Below are 24,351 nucleotides of genomic sequence, written 5' to 3'. Positions count from 1 at the left end.
TTCCTCTTACCTTCACTGCCTCAATGAATGGCCCCATTAACCCCCAGGTGCCTAAGCCAGAGGCCTGGGAATCAACCTTGAGTCTTCTCTACCCTTATAACTAATCAGTTACCAAGTAAATGTCTATTCCTCTCTCTTAATATATCTAAAATATGAAATCTTTTCCTCCACACCACTATTACTAGAGGTCAGGACCTTATCATCTTTTGCTTGGTTAGTTCAATAGCCTTCTCACTGCAGTCCCAGTCACCTACAATTTGCCTTCTGCTTTTTAAACACAAATCTGATCATTTCTACCCCATACTTGAAAACCTTTCACTCTTGCCTTCATGATAAAGTTCAAATTCTTTTTTTTTTAATTTTTTTTAATGTTTATTTATTTTTGAGACAGAGAGAGAGACAGAGCATGAACAGGAGAGGGGCAGAGAGAGAGGGAGACACAGAACTGAAACAGGCTCCAGGCTCTGAGCTGTCAGCACAGAGCCGACGTGGGGCTCGAACTCACGGACTGTGAGATCATGACCCGAGCCAAAGTCCGACGCTTAACCGACCGAGCCACCCTGGTGTCCCAAAGTTCAAATTCTTTAACATAGCTTTCAGGCCCTACCTGCTTTGTCCCCAACATCTTTCTCCAACTTTGGATGCTATCACTGAAAACTTGTACTCTATGAACCAAGACATGCCCATCACAGGTACCATTATCCCCTGCCCTAAATCCCTGTCTAGGGTGCCCTTCTCTCCTGTTGATCTGGCTGACTCTAGCTCAAACTTCATGACTCAGCTTAGGTTTCACATCTACCTGGAAGCCTTTTCTAACCTTCCAAATCTGAGTTATGTTCTCCTCTTGCATCCTCTGTTCACCCTAGCATGTTGCAACATGTAGGTTGGCTTATTCAACAACTATGCCAGCCTCCCTTCTTGTGTGTCTTTCTCTACTTAGAAGACTCTTGTAGCCAAGGGTGGCCATCTAGTAGATGAAGAATGATGGTTCTGAGGGGGTTTCCCTTTACCTCTTCACTTTCCCATTTCTTCCTTTCTAGAACAGATTGATGATGTTGGGAGGCACAGCAACCCTTCTGACACTATGAAGATGAAAGCTTCCTGCAAAACTTGTAGAGAAGAAAGACAAAAATGCCCTGCATCATTGATGACATCATGTAGCTGCTATACCAGTCTTTTCTTTTAAGTTAATTTATTTTCGAGAGAGAGGGAGGGACAGAGAGAGCATGCATGTGGGGGAGAGGCAGAGAGAAAATCCCAAGCAGGCTCCATGCTCAGCCCACCGTGGGGCTCAATCCCACAAACCGTGAGACCATGCTTAACCGACTGAGCCACCCAGGTGCCCCGGTGACATTCCAGTCTTAACTCCCTTATATTTCATGACCAAATTCCTTAATTATTCAAGTTACTACTAGTGAGGTTTTCTGTTACTTTCAGCCAAGGGTATTCCTTACTGATACATGAGTACTGATTGGTTATTTTTCTGTCTCATGTATTAGACAGTGAGCTACTTCAGGAATGGGTGTCTTTTGTCTCTATATTCCTAATACCTAATTGTTCCTAATTCATAGTAGCCACTCATTATGTCGAAAGGATGAATTCAGATATGTGGAACAAACATAATTTCCTCAGGACTAATAATTTTTGCAAGCCATTTTGAAGGGCAATGTAAGCCTTATCTATTAAGGTAATAATTTAACTATGAAAGTGCTAAATATAGAATCAAATTAAACACAGATAGCAGCAAAGATTTCCATAATGCTGTAAAATTCTTGTTCCTATGAAACCACTTCTATGGCTCAAAGATGCACAGTATAGTACTATCCACTGAGACTCACTGAAGACTTCAAGTAATTATAGCATTATGAAAACCACATAAATTTCCAATATTATAAAGAGAAATACTAGTAATGCAGTCTCACCATTATGTGGAATAAAAGGAAATGTCAGGATTAAATATAAATTCCATAATATTAACATTTTGAAAATCTTTGCCACTCATTTGTTTCATGACCTCATCAATCCCAAAATTTGAACAGCTTGTATTCCCAATGGATTAGCAATGACACAAATTCACCTGTAGGCCAAATAAAGGTAGAAGCAGCCATATAATCATGGTAGTTAGAGACATGAAGCTTATTTCAGTTTTCTACTACTATGGCGTATAAGTTAGTGGCTTAAAATAACAACTATTTTATTATCTCTGATTATTCTGTGGGATGACTGGGCTCAGCTGTGTAGTGTTTTGGTCCATGTGATGTTAATGAGACCTACAGTCATCCAGGTACTTGAATGGATGGAAAGATCCAAGATAGCTCATTCTCATGCCTGGCAGTTGGTTTTGTCTGTTGTCTGGGAGCTTAGTTGGAGCTGTCAACAGATGCCTTGGTTCTCTTCCATGTGTCTTGGGCTTCTCACAGCATGTTGGCTAGAGGCCAAGAATCAGAAAGTAGAAACTACCAGTCTCGTAAGGTCTGCTCTCTGATGTCCCAGAGCATCACTTCTGCTACATTCCATTGATCAAAATGAGTCACAAGGCCAGCCCAGATTCATAAGACAGGAAAATGACCTCTGTCTCTTGATGGGAGCTGTGGCATGCATGCACAGAGAAGGAAGGGATTGTTTCTGGGGACTAGAGACCAAATAAGTAAATTGAATAAAGCTGTCTTCATAATTTTATCTTGAGGGCCTCACTGAGCACACCTGGGTATGCAAATAAACTTGAACTTTAATTTGGTAGGTGTAGTGTGAATGGCTATTCTAATGAAGTTAGATACAATACAGACAGGTATGGTCTGAGTCAGCCATGAATCCACTATGATGCCAAAACTTTGGATCTAACAAGCACTATACCGGGTGCTTTCACATAAATTTTCTTATCAAATTTTATGAATTACCCTGAAAGGATAGCAATAAAGTAGGTCATTGCTATCCACCATTAAAACACTCCTGTGCCAAGGCACACAAGCCAAGTCAGGACCTGAGCCATACCCCCAAATATTAACAAATGGGGAAGTGTCCCACCTACTTAGCTGTTTGGTTTCAATGTATGTCAGGTAATGGCAGATACCCTATATGCAGGAGTAGCACAAAGAGCAATAGCATTTAGGTTGACTCTGAAATCATTTCAGCAAATTTGACCAACTATAAAAGCCATTACCATTCAGCACCAGCCAAGCCACCCATTCCAGGCATCCCAGGTGAGTGAGATGAGCTCAGGCAAGTTTCTGCTTCACAGGGGAAAACTTCCAAACCAAATCCAAGGTATGTCTTAGGAACCAGTAGCCATATTATTTGAAAAATGAAAAAATTGAATCTAGAAATTTCAAGAGATAAAGAACCTTTCACCAGTATTTCCTTTAAATGGTTTGGTGCTCAAGACCTGGGTCTTGCCTAAATGGAGCAAATAACATCTCCATGTTCAGAGTTCTCTTAGTTGGCCTAGCATTCAAAGAGGCAGAAGAGAAGAGTGGCTAAGACCATGAGCTTTGGCCTTAGACAATCTCAGTCCAAATCCTGACTCATACTTGATTGCTCTGAAAGTTTGAACATGTTACCTGACTTCTCTGTGCTTTTGTTTTTCCCACCATAGAATGCAGATAATGTAGATGGAACCAAGTCATATGAGTTTTGTAGGAAGTAAATGAGTTAGCAACATCAGAATGGTGCCTGACACATAATACATACCATATAAGTATTTGCTATCAGTTGTATTACTTAAAGTTGTAAGTTATAGAAACCTAGCTCAAACTCAAGAAAAAAAAAAAAAGAAGGAAAATACCAGCACATATAAAAAGAATACCATCAGAACAGTCTTTTTCCACACCTCTGCTTAGCTTCATTTACAGAGAGAGGCTCGCCCCACAGCTAGATGCCCTCTGTAACTTGCTACCTGGAAAATGTTAGGGCATCTTGCCCAAAACTTCAATTATAATCCTAGAATGCTTTCTGATTGGCCATACGGGTCATATGACCAACACATGGGCTTGAGGGAGGCGGGAGCAGGGAGGAAAATCACCCCATTAGCACACAGCCTGGCCACATTACACTGCATGGGAAGCAAAAGGTCCTCCAATGAGTAAGATGAGGAATCAAGAATGGGATTCTGGTCTGTCTCACTCCTATTGTATGCTCATTCCACAATATCATTCTCCTCTTCACATTTCCTTTGTTGTTACCTTCATCACCTTCATCACAGGGCATTTTTTAAAACTTTTTTTCCTTCTGGAAAAATGTTCACCAACTGGGTGGCATTTTACCAAGAGACAAGCCACCACATAAATGCCTGAGTAGGAAAAAAAAGCAAATGCCTTGCCCTGGAGTTTGAGAAAAGGAAAAAACAAAATAACACCTCTTACTATTCATATTCAGTCCCTTTCTTCTGAAGAGTGCCAAAGGTTTTACAGATGCTAAATGCCCCAGTGAGAGAAATAAATTGAAAGAGTTTAAGCTGCGGCCTAAGCTCACTATGGTTACTGGGAAGTAATCGCTCCACACACATATGGATAAGTGCTCTATGCCAACAATGAGCACTTAACTGCCTGAACTACTTTTTGGCCTCATTTAACTTGTCCATTTATGAGACTACAGATGCCTTTCTCCTTAGAACCATAAAATTTTAGAGCAGGAAAGGACTTTACAGATCATTTGGTTCAATCTCTTCATTTTATAGATGGAAACAACTGGAACCCAGAGAGGCTTATTAGCCAGCACAAGGTCATATAGCAGGTTTAGTGCAGGCCCAGAAGTAGAACCATGTCTCCTATCTCTCCATACCATGCCTTTTCTGAAAAACAACTATCTCCAAAAAGCTACCCAGTGATCCAAAACACTATTAATTTCTTTCTTCTCCAGTCATGTGGATCACATAGTGTTTGGATGACTTCTGGAAACAAGACACATTTATTATAAAATTTTGACAATATACACTAATCACTAGCACCGGGATACAATGAAATTTGGTAAAAATGGCAGGATGCAGTAGTTAACTGCTGTCCTTGTAAGAGGTCTACCTTTCATACTTCTCCATCCTCCAGCAGATAGTCAGTACTTCTGGGCTGCCCTCAAACTGACACAGGCTCCCATGCGTATGCTTCTCACCCAGTGCATATTCTATGCCAGAGTTGGCTTTCACTGTCAAAAAAAATTAGCTCCTCCTGTGAACCATTATTCCAGGACCATGCATGGTTAATATGCATATTTAAGTTAAGGGCTTCTGAGAAAAAGATCTTAAAACTATATTTATACTAAATCTCATTTGCAAAATTGAATCTGCTTGATACAGCTTTTGTTGTTGTTTGTTTCATTTGTTCTGTTGTTTTGGTTTCTGGTTGGTTGCTTGCTTACTGGTCACAGATGCCGTCCAAATATTATACATGGAAAACCTTACTTCTTAGAATGAGTCAGCTACAACTATCTGTTACAACGGACAAATCGTAAAATGATTTTGTATAGATCATCACATATCTAAGGGCCTTCTGATAATCAGTGAATTAGCTTTCCATGCCTCATGAAGAGCTTCCAAATTACGTATAAGTTCCCGAGAACTTGAATTCGTGAGAACAAGATGGGAGGGCAAAGAATATCTTAATTTACTAATTATATTCAGGTTCTTATCCACTTTTCCTATGTGCCTTGAAGGAAATGTGTCTCTCATTACTTTGCTATGCCTTTAATGTCTCTACCCATGTAGTAAAAGGAGTATGTGTCGGAGACCTCCTAGCCACGCAACTGTGCCCACCTGAGATCAGAAGAGCACTGTTGGTGGCTGTGGTCTTTGGGCCTCCCTGATTCTCACCCCTGCTGTTACTGGTCAGGGTGAATTCCTTGGAAACTCACTGATAGAAATGTAACCAGCTTTCAAGAGAAACAATAACTCTACTTCTAGATAAGCTCAATCCAGCCTCAATGTATATAAATCCTCACTTTTAAAGTTAAGTCATTGATAGTGCTTTTAGTCTCAACCTTACTTCCCCCTACATTATAATTTTTAAAAATTTATCTCAGTCTGTGACGTATGTGGGAGGAGTTATCCACAGAGTCCTTTTCTCTAGGTAAGGCCAGGAGTGATGAGTGCTGTCCCAACACTGTAGTCCTTCTGATTTCCAATATGTTCCAGAGATGTTTGCTGCCAGTTTAAGGAGGAAAAGTGTTGTGTCTTCCTGATATTGGTCCAAAATAAAGTAGGTTGGCTATCAGTTGAGTTGTGAGAAAAGAAACAGACTGTTGGGTGCCCAGGTGGCCCAGTCAGTTAAGTGTTTGACTCTTGGTCTCCCTCAGGTCATGATCTCACCATACGTGCGATTGAGCCCCACATCAGGCTCTTTGCTACAGTGGGGAGCCTGCTTGAGATTCTCTCTCTCTCTCTCTCTCTCTCTCTCTCTCTCTCTGCCCCTACCCCCCAGCCCCGTGCTCATGCCTTCTCTCTCTCTCTCTCAAAATAAATAAATAAACATTTTTTAAAAAAAGAAAGGGCTGTCAAGTGCCATCAAAATATAATGAATGTTATCTAAAAATTAAAATAAATGCATCTAGCTAATGTCCCCTTAACAACAAAACTATACCTACATTCTGATTTTTGTTAAGAGGTAACTGGAAGTTTAAATTTACATTATGATTACAGCCTTTCTTTTATAAGTTGAAGCACATTACTTTGGTCCATTGAGCAAACTCATTCTTATTCATTGCCTTTTAAAGTTGACATTTAACTTCCACAGCTGTACAGTTGGTAAGAAGCAAAAGAATATTTAATATTAAAGAAAGCAGACTCTAAAACACCACAGCGTCCTATGGTATGGAATATCCTATAATTAGCGTACATTAACTGAAAGAAGGAATTATATATGGAATTAGTGAAGGACAGTTGAAGGTACTCATGTATTTATTTCCTTGCTGATAATCAAATAAGACAAACAAGTAATTCGGCAATTACAACTAAGAAGGACTGATTTTTCTAAAAGACTATGTCTTCCAATGCATTTACCAAAATAGAACTGAGAACTTTTGGTTCTACAAGTCTTGAAGCCCTAAATCAAATAAGATAGGAAAGAGCAATACCTCTCCTCTGTAAGAATTTTCTGTTCAACACCAGAAATAATCTATTCATTCAAGAAATGATTACTATGCAGCTGCTATAGGTCAAGCTCTCTGGTAGGCATGGGGGATGGAGCTGTCATGGTCTTGCCCTTTAGAGCAAGTTTAGCAAGAAAGACAAACAGGGATGCAAGTAATTGCAACTAAGATGAGTATCGTGTTAGGATAAAAGAAGCACACAGTGCCATGGACACCCACAAGGGACCTACCAAGTCGTGGGGGCTGGGGTGACAGTAGGAAGGGAGGGTCCTTTGGAGGAGGTGACATTTCAGATGAGACTTTACAACTTCAGAGTTAAGATTAACTGTACACATTGCATTTTGCTTCTCCAAAAAGCTCCACTAAAATCATATGAAAGAGGCTTTAAAAAAATAAACCCACAAGGATATGAAGAACAGGAAAAGGGACATGAGAAACAAGTTTTGGAAGCTTGGAGAAGATGAACAAACAAGTGGTGTGTGACTTAGCAGAAAGCTGAGTAAGTCCTGAAGCAGCAAAGGACAATTGGGCTGGAGTTGCTGGAGAAGCAGCTAGAGCCGCAGGTCTCTGTCACTCTCCACTGCTGGGTACTGCGCCTTCTCTCTTCCAGCAGGAACTAGAAATTTATTCACTAGAAAAGGTAAAAGAGAGGTGCCTGGGGGACTCGGTCAGTTCAGCGCCTGACTTCAGGCTCAGGTCATGATCTCACGGTTCATGGGTTCGAGTCCCATGATGGACTCTGTGCTGACAGCTCGGAACCTGGAGTCTGCTTCGGATTCTGTGTCTCCCTCTCTCTCTGTCCCTCTCCTGATTGTGCTGTCTGTCTCTCTCTCTCTCTCTCTCTCTCTCTCTCTCAAAGGTGAATAAAGATTAAAAAAATAAATTTTTAAAGGGTGAAAGAGAAAGTCATTGATCAACAACATGGTTCAGTGACCATCCATAATGAAGGATTAATATTGATGTCCCAGCAAAACGCTCTGCTCACTCCAAGAACACAGGTGCCAACCCTTCACCCTTCAGAGGGTCAAATAAGGGAGATTTCTCTGGCGAATCTGACCAGCCCAAGAGGAAAGACTAAAATACTGGCACCAGGGCTTCTGGGGGGTGGGAGGGGAGGGAAGACCCACCTAGATCCTTCCAGTAAAACTCCACGACAGTAAGTTTCACTCACAGGCTCTTAATCATGAGCAGAAAAGCAAGGATTACCAGATCCCTCGAGAAAGCCTCCAGCACAGATAGATACCATACAAACAAAACCCAAACAGAAACAAAAAAAGCATTTTACATGAAATAGAGACTATGCATGGAGAAAAAAATTTAAGAGAAACAAACTATATCATTAACATCCCCAGACAGATATTATAGTCATGAAATAAAAAAGGATCCAATAAAAACAGAAGGATTTAAACAAACAAACAAACAAAAAAAAAACAACTCAATAGTAGGGTCGAAGAAACAGAGAGAAGATAGTAAAGAAAAAAATAAAACAGAAAGACAAGAAAAGTAGAGGACCAGGCCAAGCAATTCAACACCCAAATAAAGGATTTCCAAAAAGAAAGAACAGAGAAAATGGAAGGTACAAATCATCAATGAAATAAATTAAGAACATTTCCCTGAATTGATAGAGTTTCTAGACTCAGGTTGCTGAGTGTCTAGCCCAGCAGACTTGCACAGCACTTACCACATACACATCAATTACTTTTCTAATTATCTTATGTATATGAACTTGCTTAATCGTCACTGCAACCCTAGAACATGGACACCTTTATAATTATCATCCTTATTTTACAAATGAAGAAACTGAAATGGCTAAGCCACTTGCCCAAGATCACACAGCTGGTAAGTGGGCAGGGCCAAGATTTGAAGGCAGGTGATGTAGCGGTGGAACCCACTGCATGAGATTACCAGGTAGGATGGAGCATCACTGTAAAATTTCAGAATACACTACAGACAGTTCTATTTGATTTTTTAACACCAGGGGTGTCTATTATTTCCATAGTGCGTGCAGGGCCGCATACTTGACTGAGAACCCAAGGGAACCTGATGTGGACTCCTGTTCCCACCTCCACACACAACTTCCTTCTCTCTGACACCCTGGTCCTACAAGTTTGAGTCACATTCAGAAGTTCTAAAATCCTATTCCTGCTTCCTAACTCAACAGGAATATTGCTCTGCAGTGGGGCTCACCTGCCTGCATCGCAGCTGGAAGACATGTCCTCAGAGAGTAAGTCAGGGAGAATGAGACGCCCTCACCCCCATCTCAAGGAGCACAGAGACACACAGTTGCTACCCAACACTTGATGACAGTTGCCTACTATATTTTGCCCGGTTCTATAGTTACTCGTGGCAGGATGGTAAGTCTGCAACCAGTCCTTGTGTCTGAAGATATCTTTGTCTGACCCTCCCATTTAAATAGTTCTAGGTTCAAAATTCTTTTCCTTCAACATTTCAATGTTATGGGTTCGCATCCAGTGTTGGAAAGTTAACATCAAATTGATTTTTATTATTTTGCAACTGTTTATTTCCCCAAGTAATAAAGCTTTAAATTCTCGTTCCATTTGTTCCACCAGGTCTGCTTCCTCTGGTATAAGTCACCTATGTCTTGTCATTCTTCATGATGCTTTTTATTCTTTAGATGTGTCATGATATTTTTTAACTAGAACTTTGTATTATTCCTGAGACTACCAGATGCCTCTGCTTTGATGACCACAAAGGTGGCCCATTGAAAAGGGAGGCCTAGCTCGTGTCTTCACTGTGAGTGAGGGTGATGTGGGTTGAGCACCACTGCTACCGCTCTCTGGGCTTAATCGTGCTTTTTCTCCCTGGCATTTCTTCCTCCTTTACGTGCACTGCCTCGTTCCTCCATATCCAAGATTGCTTTCTCGAATTGGAGTTGGAGGAGACAACTCAGGGATCTACTGGCCATCTGTGGCTGGAATTACAGATTTCAATGCTGAGATCAGAGTGATTTCAGGGAGGTAGATTGTTGGTATCAAATCATCTAGTATGTAGAGCCCTGGTGTCTCCTTTTCTGTCCTGGACTAAAAATAGTAGACAAAGCCAGTGCAGAAAAATCCAGCTTTCAGCTTATACTCCAGGTTTGCAAACACAATAGACAAGACTCTTTGAGCTCCTGCATAAGCCTGGCCCACCGAGAACACTGCTTGCATCCTGGTCTGGCTCAAGACTCCATCTAGAGACTTCAGTCTTTGCCTTCTCTCTTCTCCTCCTCCCCTACTCCATCTCCCAGCCCTCTCTTCCTCTAACCCATCATTTTCTTTAGAGTTTCTCAACATTTTGATACAGTTGTCAAAGTCTGCCTCTGGATTCATTCTGCCTTTCCATGTTGTTGCTAGAATTTCCAGATTTCAGTGCAAGGAAGGGAGCCAGTGGGATTTTTTTTTTAGCTCATCATCTTCATGGAAGCCAGAAGTCCACCCTCCTCAGGGATCATTTGGAAATACTCCCTGTTGGCCTTCCAGCCCACTTAGATATGCTACAGCAGCCTGTGGGAGACACAGGCCAGGCCAGCCCCACTGCAGAAATCAAGGTTAGAACCTGCATGGTAGAACACCTGGCCAGAATTTCAACTGACTGTGAAATGGGGTGTGGGGCATTGTCATTTAGGACGTTTCCCACCTCAAGCCCAGGCAGACTGCAAAGGAGCTTAGTTCTAATGCCAGACAGTTGTCACAGGAAGCAAAAACATCTAAATTGCTGGTAATGATGACATGTCCCCATGTCCACACAGCGCACAATTCAATACTTAGAATTTTATAGAGCTTGTAAGTACCTGTATTTCCGTATCACTTATCTACACGTCATTACAGAAATTATGAAAGTTTGTCTTGTTTACAAAGATGAGTGGAAGATTAATTCATTTTCTGTAGTAACAAGTCATGCCTCCCCAAAATAAATATATTTCTTTTATCAGTAAAAATTAGCAGTCTCTTGCTCTATAGTCCAAGCTCATAACTCATAGTAATGTTCTATAAAGTCACTGCAAACACTGAATTAGCAAACCCTGAACCGTTGCTCTAGGGGAAACACAGGGTTAGGTTCCTGAGAGCCTCTGGCCACAATATTTTCATCAGCCAATTAGTACATGTCCTGGTTTTATCTGCGTTTCTATTTAAAGTCACTTTATTTAATATGCACTGTTAATTCATTAGCATTGAACATGGCCAACAGCACCATAACTCATGCCTGAAGGAAACTTACCTAATGCACATGTTTTCTCCATAAGTCACATCACAGTCCTCTTGTGCTTGGAACACAAGACAGCACTTTAACATTGCACTTGCAAGCCATTTCAAATAGCAAAATCACCAACAAAAGGCACACGCAAAAAGGCAAAAGTCATTGCAGTAAAAGACTGTGACAAGGACACTCGGGTACAGTCCAAGAGCCAAAATGGGAAGATACAGTTCTACTTTCCTCCAGATCAGCTGGGAACGTGCACACTGGTTGGCTCAATTTTTTTTTGCCTTTCTGTGCAGATCCGTGAATGACTGCAACAGCACCCTGAGCATTGATTGATTTGGGGGTTACGAATAAATTATAGCAAGTAGGAGAATTTGCAAATACAGAATCTGCAAATAATGAGGATTGACTATATTATTATTACTAGTGCTTGCATATTGATGGGAAAACAATACTTTTGTTAAAGGAGTCTGTGAAATGCTACGTAAAGGGTATTTTGTTGACTGTGTAGACTCCTCATCCCCTCACCTCCGCAAACAAACCTCCTGATTAATTAAGAAGTATTTTGTGCAATCTGCAGCAGGTTTAGGGACTACTAACATTTTGCGATGATCTGGTGGGTGTCTAGTAAAGAGAGCTCCAAAGCCAGTAGCAGGCAATCCAGTGTCCCTGGAAACAAAACAATACTTTTTAGAGAATATGTCAGACTGACATTTATAAACTTTTATAAACTTTCAGAGCTATACAAAACTTATTTGGGGCTGGATTTTTTAAATCCTTTTTATTTTTTATTTTAATTCTAGTGTAGTTAACATACAGTGTCACGTTAGAGTCAGGAGTCAATATAGTGATCCCACAGTTCCATACAAAGAAAGCAGTATTTTGATTGCAGTTGGCTAATAATCTAGTTATTCAAGCTGCTAAAATGGAGAGTGATACAACAATAGCCAAATTGTGGAAAAAGCCTAAATGTCCATCAACTGATGAATGGATAAAGAAATTGTGGTTTATACACACAATGGAGTACTACGTGGCAATGAGAAAGAATGAAATATGGCCCTTTGTAGCAACACGGATGGAACTGGAGAGTGTGATGCTAAGTGAAATAAGCCATACAGAGAAAGACAGATACCATATTTTTCACTCTTATGTGGATCCTGACAAACTTAACAGAAACCCATGGGGGAGGGGAAGGAAAAAAAATGAGGTTAGAGTGGGAGAGAGCCAAAGCATAAGAGACTCTTAAAAACTGAGAACAGGGGCGCCTGGGTGGCGCAGTCGGTTAAGCGTCCGACTTCAGCCAGGTCACGATCTCGCGGTCCGTGAGTTCGAGCCCCGCGTCGGGCTCTGGGCTGATGGCTCGGAGCCTGGAGCCTGTTTCCGATTCTGTGTCTCCCTCTCTCTCTGCCCCTCCCCCGTTCATGCTCTGTCTCTCTCTGTCCCAAAAATAAATAAACGTTGAAAAAAAAATTAAAAAAAAAAAACTGAGAACAAACTGAGGGTTGATGGGGGAGAGGGAGGGAGGGAAGGGTAGGTGATGGGCATTGAAGAGGGCATCTTTTGGGATGAGCACTGGGTGTTGTATGGAAACCAATTTGACAATAAATTTCATATATTAAAAAAAATAGTGTGTGTATTGATTACATGCTGAAATGATAATATTTGGTACGTGTTAGGTTAAATAAAACGTATTGAAATTAAAAAAAATGGAGAGTGATAGTAGTAAAAGTATGGCTGTAAGTAGGACTGATCAAGCAAATAATGGTGCTTGGTATTGAGATAAGGCTTGTGGTTTTGTATTAATTATAGTAATAAAATTGATAGAACCTATAATTTGGGATATACTTGTTAAATGTAGGGAAAGGATAGTTAGGTCAACAGAAGCTCCTGGATGAACAGGATTACCAGCTGGCTGGAGGTGGGCACACAGTGCAACGTGCTCCAGTACCTGCTTCAACTATAGATTTTGTGAGCAAGGGACACAGTGATGGGGGCAGTAGACAAAATTTTTACCTGAGAAAATACTCTATCAGGAGCTCCAGTTATTAATGGGATTGGTCAGTTTCTGAATCCTCCTTTCAATTATAACTTGTATAACCATTAATGGGATTGGTCAGTTTCTGAATCCTCCTTTCAATTATAATTTGTATAACCATGAAGAAAATTATTACAAATGCATGGGTGGTATAGCTGGGGAGGAATTTTTATGATAGATTTTTAAAAGATTTTCATGTCTGCACCTTTCATGCACTTTGCAAAATAAAATGTCCCAACAAGTAAATTAAAAATTCAGCATTTTGTCATTGTTTTCACTGCATTTTCCAATAGTTACAAGATAAGACAAAGTCTATGGATAGAGTTTTCCATGGAAAGGCACTATACCAAGTTTCAGGACTACAGATATGAACAGATAAGAAACAGTTCTATGGGGTGCCTGGGTGGCCCAGTTGGTTAAGTGTCCAACTCCTGACTTCAGCTCAAGTCATGATCTCACAGTTTGTGAGTTCGAGCCCCACATCAGGCTCTGTGCTGGCAGCACCCCTGCTTGGGATTCTTTCCCTCTCTCTCCCTCTCTCTCTGCCCCTCCCCTGCTCACACTCTGTCTCTCTCAAAAATAAATAAACGTTAAAAAAATTTTAAAAAAAGAAATAGTTCCTACTTTCAAGGAACTATTTCAAGGGAAACACACATACATATAAATAAGTAGAATGTAAGTCCAACTGTTATGTAGAGCATTAACAAAATGCTCAGAGGGCAAGAATATAAGAGCAATTAATCCTGATTGACAGCTCACCTAATTTTTACTGCTTGTCAGGCAATATTTCTATGAACATTTCATACTTCTTTACACCTAAACTTCCCAACAACCTTATGAAGTAGATACTGATTTTAATTCCCATTTGACAGGTTGAAAAACTGAAGATTATAGATACTGTTTACTTTCACAAGTAAATGGTGGAGCTGGTGTTCAAACCTAAATAGTCAGAACACTGACCAGAAAAAAAAAAAATGTGTAAAGAGGACCCAGAATGGGTAATGCTGATTGGCAAACACTTGAAGGAAAGGGAATTCTAGACAGGGGGAACAGCATGAACAGAAAGCACAGGAGATTGAGATGTGTTCACCGTGCTTGATGTGTTCCTGTAATGGGTATCCAGGGCCACTGCACCTCCTCACTGCTCATCCAGACCCTTTCCTGCACATATATGTTCTGTAAGTGAAGGAAAGTATTAAGAATACCTTTCAATAATCCCAGAGCTCATTGTTTCTTCATTCAGTAAAGCCTTTCTCTTTATTGTAGCCAATTCTCTGTTTAAATAAACTTGTGCCATTTGTTCATGTGTTTCTGATATCCAAATCTGGAAAAATAGAAGCTACATATGAGAAAAGTAAATACATTGCCAAAAATGGTCAGTTACTAAAATATTTTTGTTGAAGTACATTACTGATTTTTTTTAAGAGAGAGAGAGAGAGAAAGGGAGTGCACGTGTGTGTGAGCAGGAGGAGGGGTACAAGGAAAGGGGGAGAGAGAGAATCTCAAGCAGGCTCCACACTCAGTGAGGAGCCCCACTTGGGGCTTGACCCAACAACTCTGGGATCATGACCTGAGTTGAAATGAAGAGTCAGATGCTTAACTGACTGAGCCACCCAGGTGCCCCAAAGTATATATTGATTGTAATTGTTGACGCTGTTGACATTAAAAAATAAGTAATATCTTTGGGCACCTGGGTGGCTTAGTTGGTTAAGTGTCCAGCTTCAGCTCAGGTCATGATCTCACAGTTTGTAGATTTGAGCCCCACGCCAGGCTCTGCACTGACAGCTCAGAGTCTGGAGCCTGCTTGGGATTCTCTCTTGCCCTCTCTCTACCCCTTCCCCACTTGTGCACACTCTGTCTCTCTCTCTCTCTCTCTTAAAAATAAATAAACTTTAAAAAATACCTCTTAGCAGTCAACGATTTCATTGTAAATATGTGAAAATGCCAATTCCTTACTATGTTACTGGAAAATAAAAAAATCAAATTGGTTGTTTCTATGAAATGCCTTCAACTAAATACTGCTTTCTCCTTTCTTCTCAAGGATCATATATGTTAATTTTTCTAAGTAAGAAAATGTTTGTAGCAATTGCTTTGTAAATCACATGGGACTTCAGATACCAGCACCAGCAATGAGCACCAGCAGCAGCAGCACCATCATCATCCATTCTCTATCAAGGATGACTCAACAAGCTATCAAGCAATTACTCCTATGAGAAAAACCTGCAAATTGCAAGGTGTCCTCAAACCAATTGAAGAAGCATCAGGGGTAACATCTAGGGGATCTTACGAACAAAAATTGGCATTGAGTATTCAATATTTTTTCCATTCCAAACTCTAGAAGATCATGAATGTGGAGGTTCACAGCAGAGAAGAACTCACCACGACCAAGAGAACCCATTACTTTCCCCAAACCTGAAGACTAACCTCCCTAAGACATCCAATGAAGTCCTAGATCACACTAATACCATATATATAATGTATATATACACATATATATACACACACCCATATATATATATATTTTAAAGAGAGAGAAAAATCTCTGTTTAGATATTTGGAGACTTGAACTGCAAGAGTATCTTAGCTATAGTCAAATACCCATGGCCCATTTTGGGTCAGTAGAATAAGGTTCTGCTGTAACTGGGAGCCTACCCTACTCAAAGCAGTTTTATAGTCTCTGGTCCTGGTTCCCTGGTCTACTCCATGGCTCTATAGATCCTTGGCTTCTCTGACCAATGTTCTCTAAGGCCTCAACCTCCTGAATCACCAGCCACCCAGCCCAATTTCTCAGCTCTGACTCCTTATACCCTTTGCTCAACTACTCTTCCTCATAGATTCCCAGGTTCACAAGTCCATGGTAAAAGACACTGTATTATTGAGCTTCATATTATATACTTTAACAAAAAAATAAGACATTTACTTTGGGAAAAAAATTACTATGCACAATTTTGTTTTAATGAGTAAGGTTGACCCAAAAATTAACCTTAGATAATGCTCTGGTCATATTCAGCAGTAAAATATTTCAACATTTTCAATCAATCAACACCTTTGAAAATTATATGAAACGAAGATATTTGCAAACCAGAAATAATGAGGAGTTAAAAGAAAAACAGATGATAGCATTAGTGGATTTAAATTTATTGACTGAGTATTAAGCACTTCATAGGCATGATTTCATTAAATACTGAAAGCAATCCTATGAGTCTTGTGTATCAATCATAGTCACAGAAAGAAAAGAACAATCAAATGGGTAACTGAGTAGAGTTTAATGGAAGATCAGTCTATAAAAGTGTGGCCAGCATTCAGAAAATGTTGAAGCACCCTGAGGGTAGCAATTGTGGAGAGCCATAGGGTAGAGCAGTTACTGGAAACTAGTAAGGCCTATAGCTGTAAAGAGAAGGTCACTTGGTACTTGTGGGTTTCAGAACAGACATACGGTATGTTAGTCCATTTGGATTGCCCTTATAAATGCCATAAACTGAGTGACTTATAAACAACAGAAATTTATTTCTCACAGTTCTGGAGGCTGGGAACTCCAAGATCAAGGCACCAGCAGTGGCTGGTGAGAGCCTACTTCCTGGTTGATGGACAGACATCTTTTCATCGTACCCTCACACAGCAGAAGGAGGGAAGGAACTCTCTGAGGTCTCTTTTATTAGGGCACTAATCCCATTTCTGATTCCATCCTCATGACCTGATCACTTCCCAAGGACCTACCTCCTAATTTCATCACCCTGGGGGTTAGGATTTCAACATTTGAGTTTTGGGGGCACATAAAAATTCAGTCTATAGCACACAGCCACTGCCAAACCATGGCCCTGCAGGGAGAAAATCACAGAATAAATGTCCAAGCTAACTCGCCCACCACCTCTGATCATCTGTGAGTGCCTTCCACAGGCTAATCTGAACAGAAAGCCAGAGGACAAGGAAGCTCATCAAAGCCATCCATAAAGGTCAGCTTCTGGGCACAGAGCAAGGTTGAGAAGGGTGGAAAGTAGATCTGAAGGGAGAAAAGAAGAACACTTGGCATAGTTTTTCTTCATTTTAGGGAAGGGAAAACTGAGGCTGAAACAGATTAAGTAACACCTAGGTAAACCAGTGAGAAGGTAGAAGTTACACAATTCAAAACATGCAATCTGACTCATTCATTGATCAATCCATATCTATGAAATTCCAGGCTAGAATAGTAAACTAACTCCAGAGTCTCAACTGACTGTAGCTTAGTGAGTTGCAGTAAAGCCTGGGGATAATGGTAATAACAACAGCACATGTCAGACGCTATTCTAAATGTCTTCACGTTAAGTGTTCATGAAAACTCTAATATCCCTACTTTACACTGGAAAAAATAAAGACACAAAAAGTTTTAGACTCTTGATCAAAGTTACAACCTAGTAAGTGGTGGAGCCAAAGGTCCAAGAGAAGCCATCTTTTCCAGAGCCCAGTCCGAACCTTTGTTTCCTGTATCAGGGGCAAATGTTGTCCCTCAATTTCATCAGTAATAGAACATCAAAATTTCAGGTGGGAATATGGTGTTTCAAACTACATTTTCTAGTGTCCTTTATTTAAAAAAAAAGTTTTTAAAGTTTTAATTTAAATTCCAGTTAGCTAACTTACAGTGTCATATTAGCTTCAGGTGTACAATACAGTGATTTAACACATCCATACGACACCTGGTGCTCAACGTAACACGTAAACTTCTAGTCTCCTTTATACGTAAATAGAACTAGTGACTGGTTGTGAACAACGAGACATAAGTGGAAGTAATTTATACAACCTCCAGGAAAGGTCCTGCTTCTGTTTTTCTCTTCCTGCTGTCTGAAATGTGAACATAATGACAGGCTTCTAGCCACCATGTTGGACTCTGCACAAAGGATGGCAGAGTAGAAAGCTGGAAGGAATAGGTCTCTGACAATCTGCGCGACTTCCATGCCAGTCCTGACCTGCTATCCTCCAGACTCTTTACGGGAAAGAATAAAACCTTATGTGAACAGCCACTGTTGATCTGTGGTTTCTGTTGCATGTGGGCAAACCTAATCCTACAGCATTTTAATGTGAAAAATCACTTTGGCCTAGAAATGTTCATAACCTGACATAAGGGTGCATAATTTATAAAAGCACTACCATATGTTTAAAAGTCTTTTGGGCTCTCTATATACATATATATCACAAACTGGAGATTGGCAATTTGGTGTGTGAGATAGCTAAGTTAACAGAGCACAAACTCACAGGATAATCACTAAAATTTCCATTAAATTTGCATAATAAAATCTAGCTTGAGTCAAATGATAATCTAAAAAATATCTAATGTGTGTATAGGAAGTTTGCTTCATAACTTTATTCTTATTCCCCATTTTCCTATCAATTTTTCTTAAAGTCCCAACTTGTAATCTTCCAAGATGAACTCTTCCTGTATGTACAGCATTTAAGAAATCCCAGTAGACATGTAACCTGGGTAACTGGTACAGGGAAAGAGAAAGTCATTTATGACTGCCCCTCAAGTTCCACATTTGAGGGTAAACAGACTCTTTCTGCTGTGGATGACTTACTTACAGAAGAATCTCTCTTGGGAAGATTCATTTTAGATGATCACTAATTGACATTTCTTTCTTATGTTGCTTATCGGGTCCCCAGAAAGCAGACTCCTCTGAACTCATACTGAAGGAAATGCAGATATTTTCCTTTTTTATAAACATTTTTTAAATGTTTATTTATTTTTGAGAGAGAGACAGAGCATGATCAGGGGAGGGGCAGAGAAAGAAGGAGACACAGAATCAGAAGCAGGCTCCAGGCTCTGAGCTGTCAGCACAAAGCCTGACGCAGGTCTTGAACTCATGAACCGTGAGATCACGACCTGAGCCAGAGTCAGACACTTAACCAACAAACACCCAGGTGCCCCTGCAGATACTTTTCAAGTCAAGTTCCCTCTCTGATGCCACAGGCTGCTTTGGGAATAAGTCAGACCTCAGGCAACCAAGTTTCCCAACTTCAGGGTAATACTTAATCAAATTCCCTGCCCAGAATGAAGTAGCTTATCCTATGGGGATAGGAGGGGTCGAACTCAGCACAGAAATTCTCTCCAAATTCCAAACACTCTCAGCCAGGTCTCTTTAATTTCAGCCTTTTCTTTCTTTCCTTTTTTAATCTTCAAGGTGGATAAGGGACCAAGAGGCTCAAAACCAGTCACTGCCCCCAAATGCTTCGCATGTTCTATGTGACAGATTTGGCACCTCACTCTGGAATACTTAAGTTGGCATCTATTATCACAGATCTTCAGTCATAACTGAAGAGTTTAGTCTTACCCTGTAAAACAGTACTTCCCCTGTCAACTGTAGCTTTCTTGTACTATTGCCAAAAAATCATCATCTTCAACAAGTAATATTGAGACTTTGTTAAAAGTCTTTATCTTTACGGGTACCTGGGTGGCTCAGAAGAGGATGCTTGGGATTCTCTGTCTCCCTCTCTCTCTGCCCCACTTGTGTGCACTCTCCCTCTCTCGAAAATTAATAAATTAACTTTTAAAAAGTCTTTATCTTAAAAAAAAAAGGATGATTCTTATTTCTCAGCAGTAGTTTTGCTCTTGTAAATTCTGGCTCTGTTTTCATGTCTAGGAGAACTCAGCAGCTCCACATACAGATTATTTAAAGGATCTTGAGAGAAGCACAGAGGCCCCCTTCCCATCATTATTTTGAACAACTGGGACTCATGGGGTACAATCAGAAAAAATGATTTCACTCTTTTTTTCCACTACTTGTTCAATCTTTTCTTATGATCACTGTCAGATAACAAAACTGTTTCTTTTAACAAAAACAGTCTCAGTTAAGTAATTAATATTAGTAGAATAATCACAAGAGGGCATTTTAGTTGTTGTCTGAGGGAAGGAAAAAACAGAGCAAGTGAAGAAATAGAAAATCAGCCAAACCTCCCCATGTGGACACACTTCCCTCTATGGACTTCCCTGGCCTGGAGCACACTCTAACTGGAGGAGGAGAAAATCTTTTGCCTTCAATGAAATTTATCATTTTGATGAGATACTTTAATTAGTGAAATGTGACCAATAGACTTTCTATTATCTGAGAGTGAGCACAAAAATTATAAAATATGTACAACATTTTATCCAGGGACACCAGAAATAAGTAACTCCACAAAGTAGGGTGACTAGACAGTGGGGACAAAGAATATGTGTATGTGTGTGGGGGGCATGTGATTGCATCTTTTGAGTCCCATTTGTTCAACATAACAGTGGCATGTGCTTAAGCAAACTAATATACTGAAAAAGTAAAATCTAGTTTCTCTAAAAGTTAAATTAGCCATGATTGTTGATACCGAAAAAGAATTGTGAAGGAGAGTGATGGATCAAAATGGCAGATGCCTGTGCTCATTTTGTCCCAAATCCCTAGAAATGGCAGAGAAGATATGCTAGAATAAATAGGCCCACAATATCATGTGCTGATATTGGAAAAGACACTCCAGAGTAGACCCTCAAGAGGACGCTGGAACTGGTGGCATCAGCTCTAAGCCCAAAGATTATGGAAACATGAAGTAGGAGGACGCCCTCACTCCACAGCCCGCTATCCCCAAACATCTTCCTTTTTCCTGGTTTAAGTGGTTCTCCTCCAATGGTATTTAAAATTATTCCATTTACAAAAATTTGATCCATATGCCTCTTTCAGGTGCTTAGAGCTGAGTGCAAGAAACATATGTAAGACTATAGAGGCCAAAACACTATTCTACTATGTCAAGCAAGAAAAAAAATATCTGAACCAATTAAGTAAATTATAATTGATTTTCTCAGATCTGGTAGAATTATATGCCTTTATATCCCTTTTAGGTCATCAGTTTTTATTTATTTATTTTTTTAACTTTTTTTTTTTCAACGTTTATTTATTTTGGGGACAGAGAGAGACAGAGCATGAATGGGGGAGGGGCAGAGAGAGAGGGAGACACAGAATCGGAAACAGGCTCCAGGCTCTGAGCCATCAGCCCAGAGCCCGACGCGGGGCTCGAACTCACGGACCGCGAGATCGTGACCTGGCTAAAGTCAGACGCCCAACCGACTGTGCCACCCAGGTGCCCCTAGGTCATCAGTTTTTAAATGTCATACTTCCATCCACTAAAACAGTTCATATTTGAGACCTACTTGGCTGTTCTCTATCACTTCATAAAATGAATGATAGCACACTTTTGTACTATTCACTTATTTTCCATTTTAAAGTCCAAAATGACTATAATGCTATTAATAGTAATATTAGCCTAATATACTCATCCATGTTGTCCTTTTAGTTCCAAAAATGCCTTGGCATTGATCCATTAGCTGTATAAGAAAATCTGTTTAGTAAAATCACTCATGGTTTTCCTTGTTCTTTTATGTCTGATAAGTTCTCAGCTCTATGACACAGCATCAAATGTACGTTGTACTTAATTCTTCTGAGTTTACTTCCTCAGAAGCAGTCTTACATACTGATTGTGACACAGCCTTTAGAAGTGGTGTGAGAATCCTCAGGTGAGGGGCTTTGCAAGTGAAGAAGCAATGATAGAAGGATTCCTGAGCATTTTAGTTTACATGGGACTCACTCTGGTACAGCTAAGCAGCACCTGAATAAAGTTTAAATAAAATACCAAGACAAAACACTACAGTTTAAAATACAATTTCCCATAATTTCTTAGATGAGTAAAATAATCAGAGAAACTCCAGTGGCTCGAATGACTGCTCCCCTGTGAATCTGCAGCCCCATGGCCCCACTGGGTCTCCCCAAGCCTGAAGGACCACCACGGTAGGAATTTGATTATGCCACCACTGAAACCTGACTGGCATGTTTCCAGATATCACCAACAAAGGGTTCTTTAGATTCAGTTAAAGAGCTTCACTGTGGCCTCCTCCACTAGGAAGCCATCCATGATCCTCCCTTCAGCCCATTTCAGTTCAGGTGTCCCTGTCAGCATCCTGATCTTCTCCCTATCATAGCATCCGTCGTACACTTAGCCACTGTGGTTGTAAACCTGCATCGTCTCACAAGTGTGAATTCCTGATGTATAGTGACCTTGTTCCAAATTATGTTTCTTACCCCAGCACTTAGCAAAATAATAGGGCCTTAATACATATTTGTGGAATATCTTCATTCCTCCCTCCCTCCCTCCTTCCCTTTCTTCTTTCCTTCATTCCTTCTTGCCTTCCTCCTCCTCTTCCTCCTCCTTCTTCTTCCTCTTTTGCCTTTTTCCTTCTTTTCTTCCTTCATTCCTTCCTTCCACAGATGTTTATTAAGCACCCACTCTATACCAGGCACCATTCTAGGAACTGGAGATACAGCAGAGAACAAAACAGACCAGTCTTTTCTCTTATGGAGCATGTGTTCTAGTCAAGTAATTTAAATTCCACGAAGAAAACTAAAAGAAGGGAAGGGGATAGAGAGGGGTGATGTGGCCTGCTCTTTTATACACAAATGGACAACTAGTTCACTGAATAGGTGGGACTTGTAAGTAGGTGCAATCAATAAACAAATCTATTCTTCCTCCACCACTGCTCATCCATAGTCCTTTGGAGAGGTGGATTCTTTCTTATGCTCCTTGATGAAATATAGAACAGTTGCCACCACTTTATGGTCACTCTCAGCTAATATAAACATCTTCTGGCTCCTTCTGTCCCAGGAGGAATCTAACTGAGGTAAGTAAAATACCCAGTCCCAAGTACTGGCCAAAACTCCATTTAAAATGAAAGTTTCATTTAAAATTCCTGTACCTTTGGTCAGCTTTAGCTTGGCATAACTCAGTAGGAAAAGGGGGCACATTTAGCTTCTTCTCAGTTGTCCCCCTTAAACTTCTTTCCTACTCCTCAACTCCCTCTGGCTTCTGGAGGGTTTAAGATGAGTGAGTGGGGATATGAGGAAGAGAGTGGTAAATGCAAGAAAAATGGAAGTATCATCTTGTTTCAGTTTCCTCTGGGCATGTCTGAAGTCTGACCCTCTCCAGCATTGATTGATGTTCGAAACAGACCTCCTTGAGATATTCTGTTGGATATTAAGATCCCTTCTGGAAATATTCAGTGGTTATGTTCCATGACACAGGCTGCCACTGTCTGGACTTAACTGTCCTTCCTCAGCCCCTGGGAACCCAGTCAATGTCCCTTAAATCCCTACATGAGGGGCTCTTGGGCAGGTTCTGAGATGACTCCCTGTCATCTTTCTCTTCTACATGGCCCGCATCTGATCCCCAAAAGCCACCTCTGGGCCTGAGTACTCATTTATCTTTGTCCCACCAATAATGTACAGGTAGCTAGTTCCTCTCTTTCTGCTCTGCTGTTTCAGACAGATCACCCGAACCTCATATCTGTAACTTCACCAGGCAGATGAGACTCACAGTACACCTTTTCCAAAACCCTGTTTCTTCTCTCAAACTCTACTTTTGGCTTCTTGGATTTCAATCCTCTTGTATCCTTCATGTGAGTGCTGGCCTAAGGGCACCATCTTTGGGGGCCCCACCCAAGTGGCCTAATATTTCACTTTGGCACATGGGACTATGTTTTTGTTTGTGGCCTTTTGGAGTTTCAGCCAAAATGTAGACACAAAGAAAGGCTAATTTAAAAGCCCAGTACAGGGGCGCCTGGGTGGCGCAGTCGGTTAAGCGTCCGACTTCAGCCAGGTCACGATCTCGCGGTCCGTGAGTTCGAGCCCCGCGTCAGGCTCTGGGCTGATGGCTCGGAGCCTGGAGCCTGTTTCCGATGCTGTGTCTCCCTCTCTCTCTGCCCCTCCCCCGTTCATGCTCTGTTTCTCTCTGTCCCAAAAATAAATAAAAAACGTTGAAAAAAAAATAAAAGCCCAGTACAAACAAACAATGCTCACAATAGCCCCAGCTACAGCATATATGGGCAAGGAGAACTTCATGCAGCAGAAGAGAAATGCTGGTGGACATAAAAAGCAACCACTCAGCAGCAATACTGCAAAAATCCAAAACTGCTAAGAAGACATTTAGGAAAAGAGACATATGGGAATAGGGCTAGCTGGCATGTGTGTAGACGTAATTCAGCAAACAGGATAGAGGTTATAGATAAG

The 24,351-nt window shown here is 40.7% G+C and overlaps 1 protein-coding gene across 8 annotated transcripts in view; it reads right to left on the bottom strand.

Annotated features, from left to right (window-relative positions):
* The window catches only part of CFAP95 (cilia and flagella associated protein 95), a 229,014-nt gene that overhangs the window by 125,207 nt on the left and 79,456 nt on the right, over window positions 1-24,351 (bottom strand). For 4 of the 8 annotated variants that reach the window (XM_043565854.1, XM_043565853.1, XM_043565852.1 and 1 more), the window contains 2 exons: window positions 14,515-14,633; window positions 11,875-11,943 (listed from right to left, as the gene is read on the bottom strand). In XM_043565854.1, coding sequence (XP_043421789.1) covers window positions 11,875-11,943; window positions 14,515-14,606 — 161 coding nt within the window. In that variant the 5' untranslated portion in view covers window positions 14,607-14,633. Of the gene's footprint in view, window positions 1-11,874; window positions 11,944-14,514; window positions 14,649-19,844; window positions 21,142-24,351 lie in introns of those variants that run through there. The other 4 variants (XM_043565850.1, XM_043565851.1, XM_043565847.1 and 1 more) reach the window with 2 other exon arrangements.

The sequence above is a fragment of the Prionailurus bengalensis genome, chromosome D4 (assembly GCF_016509475.1).
Source record: "Prionailurus bengalensis isolate Pbe53 chromosome D4, Fcat_Pben_1.1_paternal_pri, whole genome shotgun sequence".
Classification (NCBI taxonomy): domain Eukaryota; kingdom Metazoa; phylum Chordata; class Mammalia; order Carnivora; family Felidae; genus Prionailurus; species Prionailurus bengalensis.
This window is presented reverse-complemented; position numbering and strand designations above follow the sequence as displayed.